This window comes from Choloepus didactylus, chromosome 13 (assembly GCF_015220235.1).
Source record: "Choloepus didactylus isolate mChoDid1 chromosome 13, mChoDid1.pri, whole genome shotgun sequence".
Taxonomy (NCBI): domain Eukaryota; kingdom Metazoa; phylum Chordata; class Mammalia; order Pilosa; family Megalonychidae; genus Choloepus; species Choloepus didactylus.
The window spans coordinates 483,039-505,119 of NC_051319.1; the positions used below are offsets into that span (position 1 = coordinate 483,039).

At 50.7% G+C, this 22,081-nt stretch overlaps 2 protein-coding genes across 10 annotated transcripts in view; one reads left to right on the plus strand and one right to left on the minus strand.

Moving 5' to 3' along the window:
* The window catches only part of SNAP47 (synaptosome associated protein 47), a 156,114-nt gene extending 150,060 nt beyond the window's left edge, over nucleotides 1-6,054 (minus strand). The window contains exon 1 of the mRNA XM_037801006.1: nucleotides 5,905-6,054. The gene's annotated coding sequence lies outside the window, so the exon portion shown is untranslated. The remainder of the gene's footprint in view (nucleotides 1-5,904) is intronic.
* Nucleotides 6,055-6,379: 325 nt separating this feature from the next.
* Nucleotides 6,380-21,040, plus strand: LOC119508324 (2-oxoglutarate and iron-dependent oxygenase JMJD4-like). 9 transcript variants are annotated; one of them, XM_037801966.1, is made up of 7 exons: nucleotides 6,380-6,826; nucleotides 7,201-7,366; nucleotides 8,061-8,129; nucleotides 8,950-9,075; nucleotides 9,628-9,895; nucleotides 10,599-10,765; nucleotides 19,853-19,987. In XM_037801966.1, exons 1-7 carry the CDS (start codon nucleotides 6,562-6,564, stop codon nucleotides 19,854-19,856), a joined length of 1,065 nt encoding a protein of 354 aa, XP_037657894.1. In that variant the 5' UTR covers nucleotides 6,380-6,561; the 3' UTR covers nucleotides 19,857-19,987. The 9 variants fall into 9 exon arrangements, with proteins under 9 accessions (XP_037657894.1, XP_037657893.1, XP_037657892.1 ...); XM_037801965.1 differs by having other exon boundaries at nucleotides 6,381-6,826; nucleotides 19,910-21,040; XM_037801964.1 differs by having other exon boundaries at nucleotides 6,385-6,826; nucleotides 10,691-10,765; nucleotides 19,910-20,265.
* The last annotated feature ends 1,041 nt before the right edge of the window (nucleotides 21,041-22,081 follow it).

Sequence of the window (22,081 nt, forward strand, 5' to 3'; positions counted from 1 at the left end):
AAAAAGGGTTGTCTAAAGTGTGCATAAGAGTGCCCACCAGAGTGACCTCTCGGCTCCTTTTGGAATCTCTCTGCCATTGAAGCTTATTTCATTTCCTTTCACATCCCCCTTTTGGTCAAGAAGATGTTCTCCGTCCCACGATGCCAGGTCTACATTCCTCCCCGGGAGTCATATTCCATGTTGCCAGGGAGATTCACTCCCCTGGGTGTCTGGTCCCACGTAGGGGGGAGGGCAGTGATTTCACCTTTCAAGTTGGCTTAGCTAGAGAGACAGGGCCACATCTGAGCAACAAAGAGGCATTCGGGAGGAGGCTCTTAGGCACAACCATAGGGAGGCCTAGCCTCTCCTTTGCAGCAACCGTCTTCCCAAGGGTAAACCTGTGGTAGAGGGCTCAACCCATCAAACCACCAGTCCCCTATGTCTGTACCACAATAATTTAAATTAAAAAAATAATAAAAAACAAAAACAAACTTTAAAAAACTGTACACTCCCACCTTTGAAAGCTCTGTAAATGAGCTCAGAAATTTATGACCCTATGTAACTGGAACACTATGACTGTTTTCTGAGCTGTTTAACACTTCTTGACCTTTGGTATAGAAGACTGGTGTCATCTCTTTCAGGGGCTTGGATACGTAAGTTTTAAGCACAAGTCTTTCCCCTGGCATATATTATGATCACGTTTATGAATAGGGTAGAAATGCATGGGAGGTCAGCTTTTCCTTTTGTGAAAATATATCAAATTGTATGAAATAAAGCAGAGGGAACCTCAAAGCAAAATTTATCTTAACTGAGCCTTTCTCAAGTGAGAGAAACACTCACTTGAGCACTCTACTTTGGCTCTTTTTTTTTTTTTCCCTTAAGACAAGGAAACAAGCTCAGTATGTGATGACCCACATACCTATCCTCCCAGTAAGCCTAGTGACCACTGGTGAGGTCACCAGTAAGCAATGTGCTCAGTCTGCTAGTGCTATTTTACCACCACCACCAGGTATGTCACTAGAAAGCTATTTGGACACTGAATAATAGAAAAGGTATCTATTTCTCAGAATTGTGAGAGGACTAACCACATAAAATGCAAACATGATTTTCAAAGTACTTAGTGACACCACTGTGTTTCCAAATTCTAAGACAGACATGAAGGTGAGGTGAGGGGCCTCAGGCCTCTATCACTCCCCTGTGCTTGCAGCACTTGTCATCTCTAACAGCAGCTTTGCTCCTAATTCTCCCAGCTGACCACCATCCAGCCACACTGCAGAGGCCCATAAACAACCTCCCACTCCCCACCCCCCAGATTCAGCTACCTGGCATTAGGGACTATATCTCGTTCACTGCCATATCCCCACTACTTTGAGAGCTTGATATAGCATGGAAATCAATTTTAAATTACCGATGATTTGACCCTGAGCTAGCACTCTTGAGCATGTACTATGGGAGGGCATTCCATGTGCACTGAGTGAAATTATGTACAAATTTCCAGAGAATTACTGAGTTTTATTCTCCTGGCATCACTGCATCAGAGAAGGCATGCTGTAATGCCAATTCCAGCTCTGCCAAAAATTTTATGACTTTGGAAAAGTTACTTCACCTTCTGGTCCTCTGCTTCTCCACCTTTAAATTCGCTAGAAGCCCTAAGAACCACACCAGCTTGAAAATACTCTAAAATTAAAACAAGAAAAAAAGGGAAAAGAAAGAAAGAAAGAAGAGAAGAGTTAGGAGGAGGACAATCAAAACACTCCTCATTATCGGGACAAAAAATAAGTATGAGAAATTTATTATTAAATAAATTTATACCCAGGAAAAAGCACAAGGAAACATGTGGCCATGACTATTCCCACCCACAGATTTCCATGGCACCTTTCCCAACAAACGAAGTAAGCAAAAATTAAGTGGAAGGGCAAAAATGAGAAAAACATTCCCATAACGCATTAGAATAAGCCCATGCTCTTCTTCCCTAACTCGCTCTCAGGTGAGGACCTTAACTCAGGCTCCACTGATGGGAGCCCCTCACTTCCCACCTGTCCCTAGATGTCCCCACACACAGGGCAGGGGAAGCAGTGTCCCCACTCCTCTAGAAGGCTAGGGCTCCCTTTTGTTGTGCTTGATCCCAGCCCCTCTCGCTCCAGCATCAACTTCTCCATCTCTCCTACTGATGGGCAAATTGTTTCTGTAAAGTATAGTAAGTATTTTAAGCTTGTGGGCCATATAGTCTCTGTAGAATGGCAGCATGAAAGCAGCATGAAAGCAGCCACAAAACAGTACATAAACAAATAGGCACAGCTGTAATAACAGAACATGATTATCTAAAGCAGGTGGCAGGCCACATTTGGCCAATGAACTTGAGTTTGCTGAACCCTGGTCCTAGACCATCTCAGCAGTTTACAAATATGCTCCAAGATCTCCATCTTAAAAACATACAAACAAAAGGCCCTCTCCTTACCCCACACCCTTCTCCAGCTACTGCTCCATTCGTCTGCTACCCTTCTTAGAAGACTCTTCTGAAGAGACACTCACTGCTTTCCTGTCCTCTCCTCATGTCTACCACCCAACCACCTCCTACAGGCTTGTGCCCCACCACCCACCAATTCTGCTCTGGTCAAGGTCACCCAGAGCTTCCAGCTGGCCAGACCTGATGCCCATTTCTATCCTAACTTCTGTGCAGTGCTAAGTTCCTCAAGTCCTCCTTTGTTCCGACTGTTACAATCTGGAACCCAGATCTACCAGAGAAAAGACTTGAAGACCTCCACTGACCCAGTGAATTGGGAACTGAATTAGGAAGGGGAGATCCTGGCAAGACATCCCATGGGTGTCTGCTGCTAACCCAAGAAGTGAGGTTCAGGGGGATGGAGTCTGTGATCACACGGGATGCATCAATAATGTACTACAAGTTGTACAATGGGTCTCTTTCAGCATTTCCATCAGACATGTGCCCCATGAGTGAGTCTCAACATCAAGTAAACACCCTATTTTTAGTTAATTTCCAAAGTAACAGAATAAGCAACACTTTACACACCTTCCAATAACTCCTGACCAACGGAGGCTTAGTCAGAACAGTGGTGGCAGTGTCTCCACCGTGGCCGTTTTGCTTTTTCCATTACCTTCACCTCCTCTCCCTCATACCCCTCTTTCCACTCCCTCAGAAGCTCCCATTTTCAACCTGGGAGGCTGAAATACACTATGTTTGGGGGCGTTTTATTCCAACAACATGGCCTGTTCACATGATGTGCCCTGTCAAATACCTTCATCCTAACTTTTCAGAGAGGAGAATGGAGATTTTACATTACTCTTACTGTTTTTCCTGCAAAGTGCTATCTTTAACCCCCATCCCCACCTGTTTTTTTCCTGGCTCTTTTTGAGGTATGTGTAACTGGGATGTCACAAGCTCTGGGCAGTGGTTCTCAAACTGGCCTCATCCCATCAATTTCTGATTCAGTAGGTCTGGTGGGGCTCAGGAATGTGCATTTCTAACCAGTTCCCAGGTGATGCCAGTGCTGCTGGTCCAGACGCCACACTTTGAGAACCAATAATTTGAGTGTTCCAGCCCCAGCTCAGCCTCTCACTACTTACGTTAGATCCTTAATGAATCTCTCCAAGCCTCATCTGTGCACTAGTGAAATACTGCCAATGCCAGGGGGCCACCTTGCGGAAGAAGCACAAACTATCTGGCCCAGACTAAGTGCTCAAGAAATAAGAGCTCAATCTCCTACCCCGAGTCAGTGGTTCATTTGTCCCCCAACAGTCTTGAGGAGCATACATGTGGACCCGTTGGCCCCAAACTGCCTCTTTCTTAGGAAACTTAATCTTCACCAGAGCTTCAGAAACTCAAGGAATACTGAAACTCCTCCCAGGCAATGTCAACTGAATTTCTATATTTCTCCCTTGAACTATACTTTGAACCATACTTCCCAAATCTTCAAGCAATTATGAACACTGCTTCTGACACCATTCCCATTTGCTTCCCATGATCTGCACTCAACACAACTGAAATTAAATAATTAAGGAACATCTGGTCAATGAGAGTAAGATGCTGACAGTTAAATTTTTTAAAAAATGGTTAAGAAAATCAAACACATATACATATATAAAATAGAACGTATGCATATGTGTAGGGAGGAACAGCAAATGAGAAAAAGAGAAGTACATAAATAAATGCTGGGAAGGATAGGTTCTATATAAAAAATAAAAAATGGTCATATCTGGATAGGATTGTGGACAATCCCACACCTCAGCCACACAACTGCTGTTCCAGTTTGCTAATGCTGCCGTTTTGCAAAACACCAAAAATGGACTGGCTGTTATAAAGGGGGGTTATTTGGTTACACAGTTACAGTCTTAAGGCCATAAAGTGTCCAAGGTAACGCATCAACAATACAGTACCTTCACTGAAGGTTGGCCAATGACGTCCCAAAATCCTCTGTTAGCTTGGAAGGCACATGGCTGTCACCCGCTTGCTCCAGGGTTCTGGTTTCAAAATGGCTTTCTCCCAGGACATTCCTCTCTAGACATCTGTGGGTGTTCTCTTGGTTTCTCCCAGGCAAACTCTGGGCTAGCAAAAGTCTGCTTGCAACAGCCGTCTCCAAAATGTCCCTCTTGGCTGCAGCCATCAAGGGGTACACAACTCCAAGCATGTCTAAGCATCAGTGTCAGCAAGTGTCTGGGCCTGTGTGGCTCTCTCTTTTAAAGCACTCCAGTAATTAAATCAAGACCCATGTTGAATGGGCAGGGCCACACCTCCATGGATATAATCTAATCAAAGGTATTACCTACAGTTAGGTGGGGCACATTTCCATGGAAACAACCTAATCCAATGATTCCAACCTAATCAATGCTAATACCTTTGCCCTCAAAAGACTGCATCAAAGAACACGGCATTTTGGGGGACATAATACATCCAAACCGGCACAAGTGCCATGTGGCAGATTGGGAAGGGACCGTAACCCATACAGACCAGCACAATCCCTGCACTTGGCTCCACTTGCCACAAACATCTCTCCACCACTTGTCCCGATCTCTCCTGTGTTCTTGGCTCCCACTTGAAAACCCTCCTCTACCTAGCCTCAGACTCTCCAAAAACTCACTTTCCTCCAAGTCCTCCCTCACAACTCCCCAGGACAAGGTCATCTTCTCTCCATCTTTCCCCACACTGCTGTCCTTCCAGGTCGACTTCATATCTCTTAGAAAGAGTTCTCCCTTCAACTCCCCTCCAGGAGGGTTTCAGCCCCAACATTCCCAGGACCCCCCCCCCCCCATCCCACTGAGGGTAAATAAAATGAAATGTTCTCTGCTTAATAAAGAGGAGGCAATCGCCCCTCCCTTCCCTTCAGGGTATCTCCTTAAAAACATAATAGATTCTCCTGCTCAGGAATTAGAAGAACCTAGTCTGCCTATTTCCTAACGCAAGGCCACAGGCTTCCTGACCTTTGGCACTGTAAACACACACCTTCAAAATGAACTCAGGAGTCTTTCTCCAAGTGAACAGGAGGCCATCACAAGATGCATCTATTTTTCTCTCAAGACAAGAGAGGTTTTAATTATTTCTTTTACTTCATATACTGTGTGAAATTCTGCCCAGACTCTGTACTCTCTCGCAGACTGCTTACATACGTGTCATCCGTAAAGCTTATGCAATCAAACGTTTTCTTTTTTTCCATATTGATGTGCATAGGTCTATGTTGCCAGAACTTTTGCTTCTCCCATCCTGAATGGGGTAGCCCCCATTCCCCGCTCCCGGCCCGCGGGTGTGTGCAATCGCCAATCTCAGCCTCCACGCCCCCACACTGTTATTTCAGTCCTCCTCTCATTCCCCCCAGAACCCCTCCAAGTCCCCACCGGCCCCCCAGGTCCCTCCGCATCTCCTCCAGGTCCCCACCATCCCCGTCAGATGCTCACCCTTCCCCAGGACCCCACCTTTGGCTCTTCAGCCCACATCACATCGCCTCCCGCCAGCCCCTGGGCCACTGGGGAGAGGAGGGTCGCCGGGGCAACCTCAGCGGGAGGGACTGTGCGGGAGGAGAAGGCCGAAAGGGTTTGGAGCAGAGGCCCAGCCGCAGGCCAGCGACGCTGCTTACCTGACGCGCTGAGAGAGGCGGGAACGCAACGCGACTGTCGGCCAAATGCACCTGACGAACTCAGACTCCCAGCGCCCTTTCTGAGGCGCCCGGGAGGAGGTGCTCTGAGCCGCTCAAGCGTCCGCGTCTGGAGGTAAGGGGCGGGGATGGACGGCAAGGCGCATGCGCAAGTGTCCTGGCCCGGTGCGCTGTCGATATGGGATCGGACGGGAACGCCACGCGGCCGGGCACTTGGTTCCGTTCGGCTATGCATGCTTGTACCTTGCAGTCTCTTTTTCCGGCTGGTGCCCTCGGCTTCTACGCCGGAAGAGGTTTGTTTTCTTCTTAAGTTATTTCCTGTTTCATCTCCCGGTATCGAGTAAAGAATAAGCAGTTGGAATCCGGGAGTCCGGGTTTCGAGCCCCGCTCCTTGCCTGGCTCGGTTTTGACTCCTGGGGGCCGCGGGGCGCCTCGTCCCGCAGCCTCCCTCCGGGCGGCGACCACCGGGGCGCGGGGGATGGACAGGGAGACGCGCGTGTTCGCGGAGAGGCACTTCCGTGGCCTCCACGGGTGTCTCCCGGGCGGAGCCTGCCGGACCCCGGAGCGTGCTGACTTCATCGAGAAGCCGGACTCCTTCTCCTACGCCGATTTCTTTAAGGGCTACCTGCTCCCCAACCTGCCCTGCGTTTTCTCCAGCGCCTTCACGGAGGGCTGGGGCAGCAGGAGGCACTGGGTGACGCGCAGCGGGAAGCCCGACTTCGATTATTTGCTCCAGAAGTATGGTAAGGGCAGACCTGAAGGGCGTGAGGGTCGTGGGATGGGCGTTTTCCTCGCAGCAAATTCCAGAACGGGATTAGAGCCGGTGCCCTCTGACCCCTGCACCTCCTCAGAGTTCCTTCAGCTAAGGTCAGTTTGCGGAGGGCTGCAAAGGAGGGGAGCCATTGGGGATTTGGGGGAGGGCAAAGCATGAGTGGCTCCCTCGGAGGCTTCACTGGATGACAGTGTTGACAGTGAGCTGGAAGGCCCGTGGTTGGAGACAGGTAGTTCAGCAAGAGGCCAGACCAGGGTCAGTGAGATGGACAGGCGTGGATGACTCTCAGAAAAACCTCATGTTCCGTGTGCAGAGCACAAACTGCGCATGCCCTTCTTGTTTTAGGAGACATGGTTGTACCTGTTGCAAACTGCGGAGTGCAGGAGTACAACTCGAACCCCAAGGAACACATGCCCCTCAGAGATTACATTAGCTACTGGAAAGAGTACATCCAGGAGAACTACTCCTCTCCACGGGGCTGTCTGTACCTCAAAGACTGGCACCTGTGCAGGTAAAGGGGCTTCACATACTGACTGTGGTTCAGCCGACTTGCTAGAACTGAATGAACCCTGAGGCTTGACTGACTGTGTGGGCCCACAGGCTGCATCCAAAGTTAGGAGTTTAGTCAAGGTGAAAAAACCAGCTCCTCAGCAAGGCTAGAAGTGTCATTCTTTCTAAACATTGACATCTCACAGTGCCTGGCAGGTGTTGGCCACTGTGAACACTGTGAGCTTCGTGCAAGTGCAGTCACACACTTCTATCTTGTGTTTGCCCAGAGTTGTCCTGGATCCCCTCCTCTGCCCCACCCTCCATATTTAACTGGCAGCCCCCAGCCTTAGCCACTTTCCTTCTAGGTGCGCCTGAAACCAGCCTCTCCTTTTCCTCCCCCTGCTTCTTCAAATCAGGCCCTGCCTTCTCTGCCTTAGTTGCTGCTGGGGTTTCCTGATACAACCACCTCAAATCTTCTCCTCCCTTGCTAGTCTCTCTAAAGGTTGTCAAAATGACTTCTCTAGCACAACCATGTCCTGCCCCATGTTTGAAATCGTCACTGATAAGACCAACAGAAACTCTGTAATACGTGTTCCGAATCTTTCAAGGTCTGTCCCCACTTACCTCATGCTTCTTCCACCTGGGGAGCTCCCACTTACCCCTCAAGATCCTATTAATATGATGCTCACTCTGAGAAATGCATATCCCTCTTGCAGGCAAGGTGGTCTCCCCCAGCATGGACCTGACTCCTGCCCAGTGATCCCCCTCTCTGTGGGAATCCACAGGTTTAGTATCAGTTTCCCTCTCCTACAAGTGTCCTTTTCCCAAGTAGAGACCATGATGGTCATTTTTAGATCCCACCCCCTGGCACAGGGCCCAGCTCATAACAGGCGCTCAATATGGAGTGAAAGTATAAACAAATGAATTCTTGTTTTGCCCATCTGGAAACTAAGGCTCAAAAAGGTGAAATGAGACTAGAGGCCAGGCCCTCGTGATTACCAGGACAATCCAGTAGTGCATGACAAACAGCTGGCACCTGGCACCCCAATGCAAAGCATCCTCGGAGCTTTTTGCCATACAGCATTAAGCCAGTTAAACCATGGACCAGATACATTAATGCACTGATCCCAGCACTCAAAGAGCTCCTGTTCCAGTAGTAGAGATAGACACATGTGCCTAAACACTATCATGCACTGTGGATTCAGGTTTCAAATGAGCTATGAATGGTATTTTGGTATAAGTTTGTCCCAAATATTGCATGGGACATACTTATACTGGAAAATCATTCCTTGTGTATTTGAAATTTAATTTTGACCAGGTGTCCTGTATTTTTATCTAGCAACCCTAAAAACTAAAAAGGACAGAAGCCTGGGATTTTATTAAAAAATAAAAAGTACAGAAGAACGTCAGTAGAGGTCATAAAGGAGGTAATAAATGAGTAGGGTTTTTAAGGATGAATAGGAGTTCACCAGGTGCACAAAGACTGACAAGACAGAAGGAACAGCATGATGTTTTGGGGTGGTTTCATGCTACCTAGGCGTTTTCCTCTCATTGCCTCTGGCCAAGTTAATATGTCATCCTGTCCACGTGTGGTTCTCTCTAAAGGGTCTCCCCGATGGAGGACGTGTACACCCTGCCAGTGTACTTCTCATCAGACTGGCTGAATGAGTACTGGGACGCCCTCGATGTGGACGACTACCGATTTGTCTACATGGGGCCCGCAGGCACCTGGTAAAGCTGTCTCCACACCACCTTTGAGCCTGGGTGCCCATGGTGCAACCTGATGGGCTGCAGGACCTGCCCTTCCGCCCTCCTGACTGCTTCTCCACTCCCACCATCTTCCCAAACAGCTCCCTCCTGAACCTTCCCTACTAGCATCTCAGCCTTTCCCTAGAACCTCTTAGAGATTCCCATTAGCAAGGTCCCAGACTTGGGCTGCGAAGCTTGGCATTCCCAGGCCCTTCCTATTTGGCCCAGCCCATTTTTCCTCCTTCCCCTCCTTCCACCCAGAGCCTGTGCAGCTTCTGTGGAACATTCTAGGGGACAGGGCAGGAGGTTTGGACCACCCACCTGAATTGTAGGCCAAGATCCTAAGGAGAAGGGGGTGTTCCTTAGCACAGATGTTAGAGCTAGGGACCCTTTGTCCCACATGAATGAGAGTGACCAGCCTGCTTTACTAGCAAGGCCTTTGGGATGCTTTAAGCCCAGAGACAAACCTGCTCTGCAGAAACCAAGCCCATGCCCCAGCCCATCTAGGGCATGAACCAGGAGCTCTCGCCCCAGGTCGCCGTTCCATGCCGACATCTTCCGCTCCTTCAGCTGGTCTGTGAATATCTGCGGGAGGAAAAAATGGCTCCTCTTCCCGCCAGGGCAAGAAGAAGCCCTGAGGGATCGCCACGGCAGCCTGCCATACGATGTGACCTCCCCCGCGCTCCTGGACACCCGCCTGTACCCCTCGCACATGCACTGTGAACCTCCCCTGGAGATCACACAGGAGGCTGGCGAGATGCTGTTCGTGCCCAGCGGGTGGCACCACCAAGTCCACAACCTGGTAAGGCTGAGCCTCCTCACCCTGTGCACCCTGGGGGCCCACCCACCTGGCACATGGGTCTCTGCCATCGGGACATGTCAGGAAGCCCTGCCGGAGGCCCAGCCACAGCCCAGTGCAGGGCTCCCATGTCTCCCCACTTGGCCTTTGGAGCTTCCAGTCTACCCATTTCCAGGTGGGGCTGCCCCTGTCCCTCCATCCTTGAAGCTCCTCCGTCCCTCAGAGCCTGGTCTAGATTCCTTCCCTAGGCTTTCCCAGGCGTCTTCAGGAGGGCAGTACATACCCCTGGCTGACCGTGCAGTGGGCAGGCCATCTGTGGGGGAGCCTGCAACTGAGTCCAGGGTCTGGGAGTGGAGCAGGGCGTGCTCTGGGGCAAGGTGAAGTCCCACATGCCTTTGGAAGGACTTTTGGTACATTGCCGAGGGCCTCCCCAGTCTCTGTTTCTTCCCTGGAGCAGCAGTGGGCAGGGGGCTCCCTGCACCCCCACTCTGGGCCAGCACCCAGGCCCTTGGGACACCCTCAGGCTCTCCGTGGACTGAGTGTGGACTCAGATCGCTTGCCCCCGTACCCTCCTCTCTGCTTAGCAAGCACAGACAGCCTAGGGTGCCCTGTTGTGAGCAGAGAGGCTGCCCTTCCTGGCCATGTTGCAGACTAGGGGACTGGGGGGTGGGGTTGACCGTCCCTGCACTGGGTGTCATGGGGCCAGCCATGCCCTGCTCCTTCCAGGAGGACACCATCTCCGTCAACCACAACTGGGTCAATGGCTGTAACCTGGCAGCCATGTGGCGCTTCCTACAGCGGGAACTCCAGGCCGTGCAGCAGGAGATCCACGAGTGGAGAGACACCATGCTGGACTGGCACCACCACTGCCAGGTATGGGCTTGGCAGGGGTGGGCCTTCTCTTCCCCTCCTCCAGAGGTTTTAGCCGGGCCGGACTCCATTTCCCTGGGATCTTGAGTGTGGACTCCAACCTCTCCCTCATCAGCTTTCTCCAGGGTACGGCAGTGAGCTGTGTTCTTGGAGAAAAGCAGGAAGCAGCCCCCAACCTGTGAGTGGGTAGCATGCTGAGCCATGTCCCCCAGCATTGGTCCCCACGATGGAGCGTGATGGGTTCTGCAGGCTGCAGTTGGGGGTGGGGAAAGGGTCCCCAGGGCCAGGGCTGCAAAAGGGGTGTGGGTGTCAGAGAGGGCTTGCCAGGGCCAGAGCCAGAGTCTGGGGTAGGGGATCGCATCAGGCCAGCCTTGCAATTAGAGGGGGTATGTCACTGGGCTCAGGGCTGTGGACTAGGCTGGTGGTGGCAGTTCGCCGGGAACTGGACGGCAGCTGTGGAAAGCCGCCTCCCGAATCGGGCCTAGCGTATGCGCTGCAGCCTGCTCTAGAGTTACCCCCGCCCATCGAGTGAGCCAAGATGGCGCCTGCATCCTGTTTCCGCATAGTGACGCATGTATCCGCCACCCGCTCCTACCAATCGAAATCCTGTATACGCGATACTAGCCTAGAAGCTTATTGGTTGTTAATTGTGTATAAAAGGTCTTACCCGGACGGGGTAGGGTGAGACAGCCCACAAGGAGCCGTGCCTGACGGCCACATCGAGGCTGCTCTCCCACGAGGCGCCGTGCCCCGTGTGGGAACCAGTAACACAGAATGTTCATCTAGCTGTAGTAAAGGGCTTGCTTTCACAACTGCCGTGTGGTTCGAGTCGTGATTCATGACCAGGTTAGTTCACGCAGTCTGCATCTCTCTCTCTCCTTCCCTGTTTCCCCTCGCCGGCCGGGAACCGGGGACCGAGCGGGGCAGCGCCGGACAAGTGGTGGCCCGTACGGGGAAGCTCCTCCTCCTGCCTCGCTCTCGACGGTCCCTCTGTGAGGAGAGCAGCGCTGCGCGTCGAGCTTACGGCGGACTTCCCGCGCCTGATCAACGCGAGAAGGTGAGTGCGTCTTATTACATGATAGTTAGGGCCCGTGGGTTTTCAGGTGACCCCGGGGGACTCGGAAGAGCTCTCCGAGTGACTGAAGTATAGTGCCGACTGCAATCATGGGGCAGTCCGGAAGTTCACCTCTCTTAGCTCCCTTAAAGAACCTTTTGAAACAACGGGGTATCTCGGTCAGGAAAAGCTCCCTTCAGCGTTTTCTTGATGATGTTGATACTTTTGCCCCTTGGTTTGCCTGCACCGGCAGCCTTAGCCTACCCTCTTGGATGAAGCTCGGTCGCGACATAGACCGAGCGCGCCAGACGGGCGTGTGTATGGACCCGATTCTAGTACCCATATGGGAGACCGTCCGTGCGGTCCTTGAACTAGAATCGGCTACCGGCCTAAGCCCGTCCTCTGTCTTGCAAGAAGCACGGTGCGCGCTCCAAGAAACCCAGTCAGTTTCGTCAGCGGACGGCTCCTGTAAGGGCAAACCGCCGGAGTCCAGTGACTCTGACTCAGAGTCAGATAGCGATACTGACGAGAAGGCGGAAGCATCCCCGCTAATTGAGTGGGAGGAGCCTCCCGCCACACCCGTGCGGCCTTCCGCCCCGCCAATGTCTACCGCTGCACCCCCAGGGACACCCCAGCTCCCAACTGACGCCTTGGGCGGTCCCACCAAAGGACCTTGCCGAGAGCTCCCTCTAGTGGCCATGCCCAGTAAATGTAATTATCCTTTGCTGCCAGACCTGGAAACCCCGATGGGTCGGTCAGGGGAGGGGCAACCTTTGCCGTACCCCCCGCCCGAGTATACAGGCCCTCAGGACCCTTTGCCATTAGGTAGTGGTGGGAGACATTTCTGGAGATGGAACCCTTTCACAACATTTAGACCTTTTGGCATGCTGGGTGGCTACCAGCCACTTGAGCCGCAGCCAGTCTCAGAAATGTACCCGGTTATTATCAATCCCCAAGGTGGCAATCGGCACGAATCATATGATTACAAACTATTGAGGGAATTGAGGCAGGCCGTCCATCAGTATGGCCCCAATGCCCCTTATACCTTGAACATGATCGAGAACCTCTCTGCTCTAAATCATACACCCGCAGATATTTTTCAGCTAGCCCGTGCTTGCTTGCCGTCAGGCCGATTCATAGATTGGAAAGCATGGTTTGAGGAGTTAGCTGAAGAGCAGGCCGCAAGGAATGCGGCGGGGAGACGTGGCGGGTGGAATGCTGACATGCTGTTGGGGAGAGGCGCCCATGCCCAGAACCAAACGGGTTTCCCACAAGAGGTCTATGCCCAGATCTTCCGCTGTTTTGTGGGTGCCTGGAAAAAGCTAACAGGTGAGGGAGAGGCTCAGGCCTCACTCAGCAATATACACCAAGGCCCCACAGAACCATTTGCGGATTTTGTAGCCAGGATGCAAACCGCAGCTGAGAGAATCTTCTCAGATCCAGGAGTAGCAGAGACTGTGGTTAAGCAAATGATTTTTGAGCAGTGCAACAAGGAGTGCAAAGTTATCCTGGCACAAAACAGAGCAAAAAATTTGACAGAGTGGGTCAGGCTCTGTAGAGATGCTGGCAGCCCTTTAACTAATGCAGGTCTAGCTGCCATGCTAGCCAGCTCCCTACAGGTGGCTACAAAAAGCCCGAGAACCTTAGGGGCAAAGTCTAACGGGTGCTATGGCTGTGGCCAATCAGGGCACTTTAAGAGAGATTGTCCCAATAGACGTCAACCCCCTGCCACTCAACGGTTTGGCGAACCAGGTGCAGCAACCAGGCCGTGTGGCCGTTGCCACAAAGGCCCCCACCGCGCAGAAGACTGTAAATCGGTTTTCGATGCGCAGGGTAGACGCCTCTCTGGCCGCCCCGAGCAGATTCCAAAAAACGGGAAGAGGGGGTCCGCCCTTTCGACGGACCCCCTTGCATGCCATTCGACAACACAGGATCCGATCAAATTCGTGCATCCCCCGGCTCAGCAGGACTGGACCTCTGTGCCACCTCCAGACTCGTACTAACCCCCTCCATGGGTGTCCAGTTAGTAGGGACCTCCTTCAAGGGGCCCTTACCGGCTGGTACTGTAGGGCTCATATTGGGAAGAGCATCCACGGCCCTGAAAGGATTAACAGTTATACCAGGACTTGTAGATTCAGATTTCACAGGCCGTGCCCAAGTTATGGTTCAATCTCAGCGGGGCACCTTAGTCATTGCAGAAGGTGATAAGCTGGCGCAGCTCCTGCTCTTACCCAGCTTACATGCAGTCTTTCCAAGCAGAATCAGACAGAGAGGGGAAAAAGGGTTCGGATCCAGTGGAGCGATTTTTGAGGGACTCCATATGTCCCTGGAGTCTCGACCTATGCTAACCATTAAGGTGCAAGGCAGATCTTTCTTGGGCCTGCTCGATACAGGGGCCGATCGGTCTATCATAAGACAACAAGAATGGCCCCCCACCTGGCCAACGAGCAGGGCGGAAGAGCCCATTAGAGGAATAGGCCAAATTTCAGCACCCATGCTCAGTGCAGCTGCCCTTCATTGGGCCGATGAAGAAGGACACCAAGGCAGTTTCCAGCCTTATGTATTAGCCCTGCCTGTGTCTTTGTGGGGAAGAGACATTCTGACCCAAATGGACGTTACTTTAATTAGCGGCTACTCCCCAACCTGTAAGCGACTGCTAAAAGAAATGGGGTATACCCCCGGCAAGGGTTTAGGAGCTTCACTGCACGGACGTGCGGAGCCTATACAAGCTGCCCCCAAGTCTGACAGACGAGGCTTGGGTTTTTCATAGGGGCCACTGAGGAGAGATTCCCACCCACACCTATAAAACTAAAATGGAAAACCGAGGCTCCGGTGTGGGTGCCTCAGTGGCCCTTGCCACAGGAAAAACTTGCAGCGTTGCACGCCCTAGTATCAGAACAACTAGAAAAGGGCCATATCGCCCCTTCCACGTCACCGTGGAACACCCCTATATTCGTAATAAAAAAGAAATCTGGTAAATGGAGACTGCTACATGATCTAAGAGCTATTAACGATTGCATGGAGCCTTTAGGGCCCGTTCAGATGGGACTGCCCCTCCTCTCGGCATTACCGGAGCACTGGTCGATTTTCATCATAGATCTGAAAGATTGCTTCTTTTCTATTCCGCTCCACCCTGAAGACACCCCTAAGTTTGCCTTTACTGTGCCCTCTAGTAATCAAGAGGAGCCCTGTCAACGCTTTGAATGGACAGTCCTGCCCCAAGGCATGGCTAATAGTCCTACCATGTGCCAGCTGTATGTCGCTGCGAAGCTAGCTAGCACTCGGCAGCAGTTCCCTCAAGTGAAAATCATCCATTATATGGATGACATTCTCTTAGCCCATAGAGACACAGATCTTCTTAAAACAGTTTTGTCACATTTAGTCCTTAGTCTTAGAGAAGCTAACCTAGAGATTGCCCCTGAAAAAATCCAAATGACTGACATTACCACTTTCCTGGGGGCGAAAGTCGCACCCACTCATGTTTCCCCCCAAAAGGTGTCTCTCAGGCTAGACAATATACACACTCTCAATGATCTACAAAAACTCATGGGGGATATCAATTGGATCCGTCCATACCTAAAAATACCCAATGTCAAACTAACACCTTTGTTCGACCTGTTGAAGGGGGATTCTAATATAAACTCACCTCGAAGCTTCACTCCAGAGGCAAGGCGAGCACTATGCCAGGTGGAACAGGCGCTCAGTGGCGCTGCATTGAAGAGAATAGACCCTGATGAGCCTTTTGAAGCCTGCGTGCTGCCGACAGAATTACAGCCCACTGCGGTACTGTGGCAGCGGGGGCCGCTGCTCTGGGTCCACCCTGGAGTTTCCCCCAAAAAAGTCCTAGAGTACTATCCTACAGCGGTTGCAGACTTGGCCCTAGAATGCATTAAAAGGGCTGTGCAGCATTTCGGTCAGCAGCCCAAAAATCTCAGGGTGCCTTATTCTTCCCAGCAGCTTGAGATACTCACCGGATGCATAGATCAATGGGCCATTCTCCGGTGTACATTTCTTGGTCCCATTAACAATCAGTTCCCTAAGGCTCCTCTCTTGCAGTTTGTCACCCGGCACCCAGTGATTTTTCCCAAAGTAACCTCTCCTAGGCCACTAGCAGGCGCCCCCACCGTATACACGGACGGCTCCAGCTCTGGAACAGGGGCGTATTGTGTGGAGGGGGACACTCCTAAAACAGTGCTCTTCCAACCACAAAAGCCTCAATGGGTAGAACTGCAGGTTATCATTGCAGTCCTGGAAAGCCTTTCCGAGCCCTTAAATGTCGTCTCGGATTCTGCTTATGTTGTGAACTCTGTACAAATTTTAGAAACGGTGGGCATTGTTAAACATTCCTCTACAGTAAGGACGTTCTTTGCCAAACTACAGAAGGTTATATGGACCAGGCAACACCCTTTTTACATAACCCATATTAGAGCCCACACAGGTTTGCCTGGCCCTATGGCCCAGGGGAACCATAGCGCAGATGTAGCCACTCGACAGCTGCACATCTTTCCGACGCTGGTACCGTATCAACAAGCCCGAGAATTCCATGCCAAGTTTCACATCAATGCAGGTACCCTAGCTAAGCAGTTCAGCATACCACGTGCAGCTGCTCGAGATATTGTCCGAGCCTGCAACAATTGTGCAGAGCAGAGAGCAGTCCCCTCGGTTGGGGTCAACCCTAGGGGTCTCACCCCAGGGGATACTTGGCAGATGGATGTCACTCATCATTCAGAGTATGGTAAGATCAAGTACTTACATGTGTCGGTGGACACATGCTCCCAAGTTTTATTTGCCTCTGCTGAACCAGGAGAAAGAGTCTCCCACGTCATTGCACACTGCCTTGCTGCATGGGCAGCTTGGGGTAAGCCAAAGACGTTAAAGACGGATAACGGGCCTGCCTACACTAGTAAATCCTTCCAAAAATTTTGTGACAACATGGATGTCCAATTAAAACATGGCATCCCCTATAACCCTCAGGGGCAAGGAATCATTGAAAGAGCGCACAGATCTCTCAAAGACTTGCTTAAAAAACAGAAAGAGGGTATAGGCCACGGCCTGTCCCCAAAAGCTCGACTGTCTGTAGCCTTGCTCACATATAATTTTTTAAACGAAAATTCACAAGGAATGACACCTGCCCTGCAACACACCACCCCGAGTCCTCCGCATAGAGGTCTAGTCCGTTGGAAGGATGTCCTGTCGGGGCAGTGGAAAGGCCCTGACCCGGTGCTCAGCTGGGCCAGAGGCTCTGTTTGTGTTTTTCCCCAGGAACCAGGACGTCAACCAGTGTGGGTTCCGGAAAGACTGGTGAGAACCGTGACATCACCTGAAGAAGCCAAGGAACAGCTGTCAGAAACGCCAACGAATATACAACCTGAACCATTAGACCAAGTCTCCGACCCTGCTGATGATGGCGACGACCGACAAGACGATAATAGTAGGACTGACCACCCCGCGGTTGCCCAAAAAGAGGATCGGTAACTCTGTTCTTTGCTCTCCTATAGCAATCCTTCTAATCTGCCTTTTTCTTTTTAGTGGAACTATATTTCCTCCACAAGCTTCAACGAGTCCTTCCCCCTCACCAATGACACACTGATCCTCTCTTTTGCTAACCTCTCTGTCAAGGTTGTCAACACCACAGTTGCGGCGAATGCTACTTGTGAAACTGGTAATGGCGAGTTAAGTAAGGGAGTCTTGCTTGAATTTCTTAACGTTACAGGGAAGAGCCGCCAGTCTTGTGAAGGGATCTTGAGTAAAAAGGAGACTCAAAGGTGCCTTTTCCTTCCAGGGCTTGCTCCTACAGTCTGCAACCGTTCCAAAGACCCGGATGCCTCGCCGCCCCGCTATCCTAGTGTATCGCCCAAGTTATGTCTGGCTCCCCGTCAAGGCAACCGACTGGGTTGGCCCTGTTTCTCAAGTTGTTTCACTTAACAATATCCCCTTCTCTAAGTCTAGGCGTCCAAGAGGCATAAAAGAATGGCTATCGAATGCTGCCAGTGTAGCTTCCTCTTTGTTTGTCCCAACGATCGGGCAGGCTGTGCTACAAGCATGGACAGATCGGCAGCTCGCCATAACGATGGAAACGGTAAATGGCTTGGTCAACCTTACCCGAGACGTGCTACGCCGCCACAATCAGATGCTGAACTTAAATTTCCAGGCCATTCAGAAACTCCAAGCGGAGATAGATGAACTTGGACTGGAAATAGATGGACTCTGGAGAGTGCTTCAGCAAACATGTGACACCCGGTGGCTTACGGTTAAACTCTGTGTCACTCCTGTCAGGGCCAACGTGACCGGAAGCATTTCCAGAGTCTCTGATTGGCTGAAAAGGTCATATTTTCCTGAATTTGTTAATCTCTCCCAACAGGTGGAATCTAGTTTAGACACAATTGGGGGGATCAAGTTAAAACCCGTTAAAGTCGATCTCTCCGGGTTAGGCGAGGTTCTACAGAAACTATTGCACAGTGTTTCTTCCTGGTTCTCTTGGCCCAATTTAACTAATTGGATCCTCATTGCAGTGGGATTATTGGTGGGATTAGTCGTTGTTAAATGTTTGCTAGAACGCCTGTTTCAAGCGCAGCAGCAATTGCGTGTTACCACTATGATGGCTATGACTCCCACCTCTGTTACCCCCGATAGTGACCGATTTATTAACCATACCCCTTCCTGGTCGCCTCAGGTGGGGCGCTTTGGAGCAAAATTTGTAGCGAATCGCATGGCTGTTTCTCGGGTGTAAAAGGCGACACCAGTAGTCATAATTTTGTCTCAGGTGGGTCTCTAGGGCAGAGTCCTAGTTGTGGCCAGACTGGACCCTAGCCATTGCACAGAGACACCTAGTGACACCCCCGACTCTGGTTACTGCTGTTCCTGCCCCCCGTCGTTGTTCCCCAGTTGCCAGGCAAAGCACTGCAGGGAGAGTCACGTTGCTTCCAGCTTACGGACTCTCCGGTCTCCATATGACGTGAGCATTCTGGTTGGTGCTAGAGGCTCCGCCGCTGGATGGCTGAGGCCTAGTCCAGACTCCCCAAAGCACCAAAGAGGTTGTGAACCATTTGGGTTCACGGGAGCACGCTCATCACTGGAGACACTGGGTCAAAAATAAATAAGAAAGGGGGAGATGTGGAAAGCCGCCTCCCGAATCGGGCCTAGCGTATGCGCTGCAGCCTGCTCTAGAGTTACCCCCGCCCATCGAGTGAGCCAAGATGGCGCCTGCATCCTGTTTCCGCATAGTGACGCATGTATCCGCCACCCGCTCCTACCAATCGAAATCCTGTATACGCGATACTAGCCTAGAAGCTTATTGGTTGTTAATTGTGTATAAAAGGTCTTACCCGGACGGGGTAGGGTGAGACAGCCCACAAGGAGCCGTGCCTGACGGCCACATCGAGGCTGCTCTCCCACGAGGCGCCGTGCCCCGTGTGGGAACCAGTAACACAGAATGTTCATCTAGCTGTAGTAAAGGGCTTGCTTTCACAACTGCCGTGTGGTTCGAGTCGTGATTCATGACCAGGTTAGTTCGCGCAGTCTGCATCTCTCTCTCTCCTTCCCTGTTTCCCCTCGCCGGCCGGGAACCGGGGACCGAGCGGGGCAGCGCCGGACAGGCAGCCTGTGAGGAAGAGGTGGTCACCAGCACTGCAGCCTGTGGAGGGCAGACCACTCTGGCCTGGGTTTTAATCTCAGGGCCTGGGTGGTCACCAGGGCAGGGTCTCTATTTGGGATATGGCCACCAGTGTCAAAGCTGCACGGTGGTTGCAGCCTGAGGGTGAGTGAGCAGAACCAGGCTGCTGTCTGGCGTGGGCAGGGTCGCCAGGGCTGTGGTGTTGGGGAGGGGATTGCAAACCCGGCTGCGTTGATCAGACACATCTGATAACTGTGAAACAACTTAGCCGCTTGGGTGCCTCTCTCTTTCTTGTCCCCAAGTCTTCGTCCTTAAGGTCAGCCCATGGGGTGTTGTGCAGCAGGGGCTTGTCCACAGTCCTCAGAAACTCACGAGGTGCTGTCAGTGAGCATGCCTCCCTTGGCCTCTCTTGTCTCGGGCCCAGGTGATCATGAAGTCCTGTTCCGGGATCAATTACGAAGAATTTTACCACTTTCTCAAGATCATCGCTGAAAGGCGGCTCCTCACCCTGGCCGACGGAGCGGACACAGGGAAGCCGGAGGGTGCCTGTGGGGCTGGGCTGGGCCCCCAGCAAGCCGCTTTTGACATCAGCCGGATCGCCGAGGTGCTGGCCTCAGTGACTGCCAACCCTGACTTCCAGAGAGTGGACACCAGCACATTCTCACTGCAGCCCGGGGACCTCCTACAGCAGCTGGAGGAGGCTGTTGCTGCCTCTTTGTCCTTATAGTCCCATGCTGGGAGGACTCGGTGCTGCACACCTGGACCTCCTCAAGCTCCAGGCGTCCCTTCCGTGAATAAAGCACTGCCCTTGGCCGTGTGCCTGGGCCACCCCCCTCCCTCCTGAGCCTCTGTTACCTCCATGGCTGATGGGAATGACTCCTGTGAGGGTCGACATGGTCTTCTGAGGGTCCCATGTGGTCCTCTGATGGTCTGATGCAGTCTATTGAGGGTCCCACGAAGTCCTATATTGGTGTGACCTGGTCTTGTGAGGGTCCCATGTGATCAATGAGGGTGCCGCGCACTCCTGAGAGTCTTCCGTGTGGTCCTGTGGGGATCTGACACAGGTCTGTTGGGGGTCAGGGGTCCCATGCAGTCCCTCGAGGTTCTTACATGGCCCTGGAGGGTCTGACCCAGTCATGGCTATCACCTAGCATAGTTTTGGACTCTCAAAAATCGACAGCCCCTGCAACCTGCCAGTGTTTCTGTTGGGATTTTCTTGAGTGAGGCCTGGCCCGGACTGAGAGCTCCTGGTCAAGGGAGAAAGTGGGTTTGAGGGTATTGGTCCGTCTGAACTGCAGTGAGAGGCCTTTGTTCCTGAGGGAGGCAGGGGAGCATGCTGGGACTCCGGAGTGGGCTGTGGTGTCACACAGGGTCAAGGCTGCTCATGGGGCTGAGGCAAGCCTGAGGGTTTCCATACTGGCTGTGAGGCCCCATTCCCACCTGTCCTCACTTGTCAAGGGAAAAGCAGCTAGCTGATAACAGAGGCTTAAAAGTTTGTAAACTTTCTTGGATATAGTAAGATCATGTTGGAAGCAATAGAGTTATTTTAGGTTTTTTTTTCTCTTATTCCTTTGTTTTCTTAGGGGTTGTTAATTTTCTTGGGGTATGGTAGGAACATGTTGGAAGCAATGTAGTTATTTTAGATTATTTGTTTTTCTTACTCCTATGTTTGGACATGGTTTATTAATTTTCTTGGGGTATGGTAGGAACATATTGGAAGCAAAGTAGTTATTTTAGGTTATTTGTTTTCCTTAATCCATTGCTTTGTTTGAAATGTTGTGGGGTTTTTTTTTGGTTGTTGTTTGCCTGTTTGTTTTTAATTTTTTGATAAACAAAGTTAAAAAATTAAAAAAAAATCAGTAGAAAAATGGGAGTAAAAACTAAATGACAAATAGGGTGGGATGGGGGGATGGTTTGGGTATTCTCTTTTCACTTTTATTTTTTATTCTTATTCTGATTCTTTCTAATGTAAGGAAAATGTTCAGAAATAGATTGTGGTGATGAACGCATAACTATATGATCATACTGTGAACAGTTGATTGTATACCATGGATGACTGTATGGTTTGTGAATATATTTCAATAAAACTGAATTAAAAAAAATTAAATGAAAAATAGGGGTGGATGGAATGTTTTAGGTGTTCTTTTTTACTTTTATTTTTATTCCTATTTTTTTTTGGAGTAATGAAAATGTTCAAAAATTGACTGTAGTGATGATGAATGCACAAATATATGATGGTACTGTGAAAAAATGATTGTACATTGTTGATGATTGTATGGTATGTGAATATACCTCAATAAAACTGAATTTAAAAAAAAAAAATGCAACCAGTATTCTAATTTCTATCCCAATAGATTAGTTTTGCCTCTTCTTGAACTTCATATAAATGGATTCACACAGTATGAACATTTTGTGTTTGTTTGCTTAGCATAATGTTTTTTAGATTCATCCATGTTGTTGCATGAATCAGAAGTTTGTTTTTCTATTATTGAGTAGAAGTCAATTATATGAACACACCACAATCAGTTTATCTGTTGTCCAGTTGATGGATATTTGGGTTGCTCCCACTTTGGGGCTTTTATCAATAAAATGGCTGTGAACATCCATGTATCAGTATTTTTGTGGATAAATACACTCATTTCTTTTGGATATG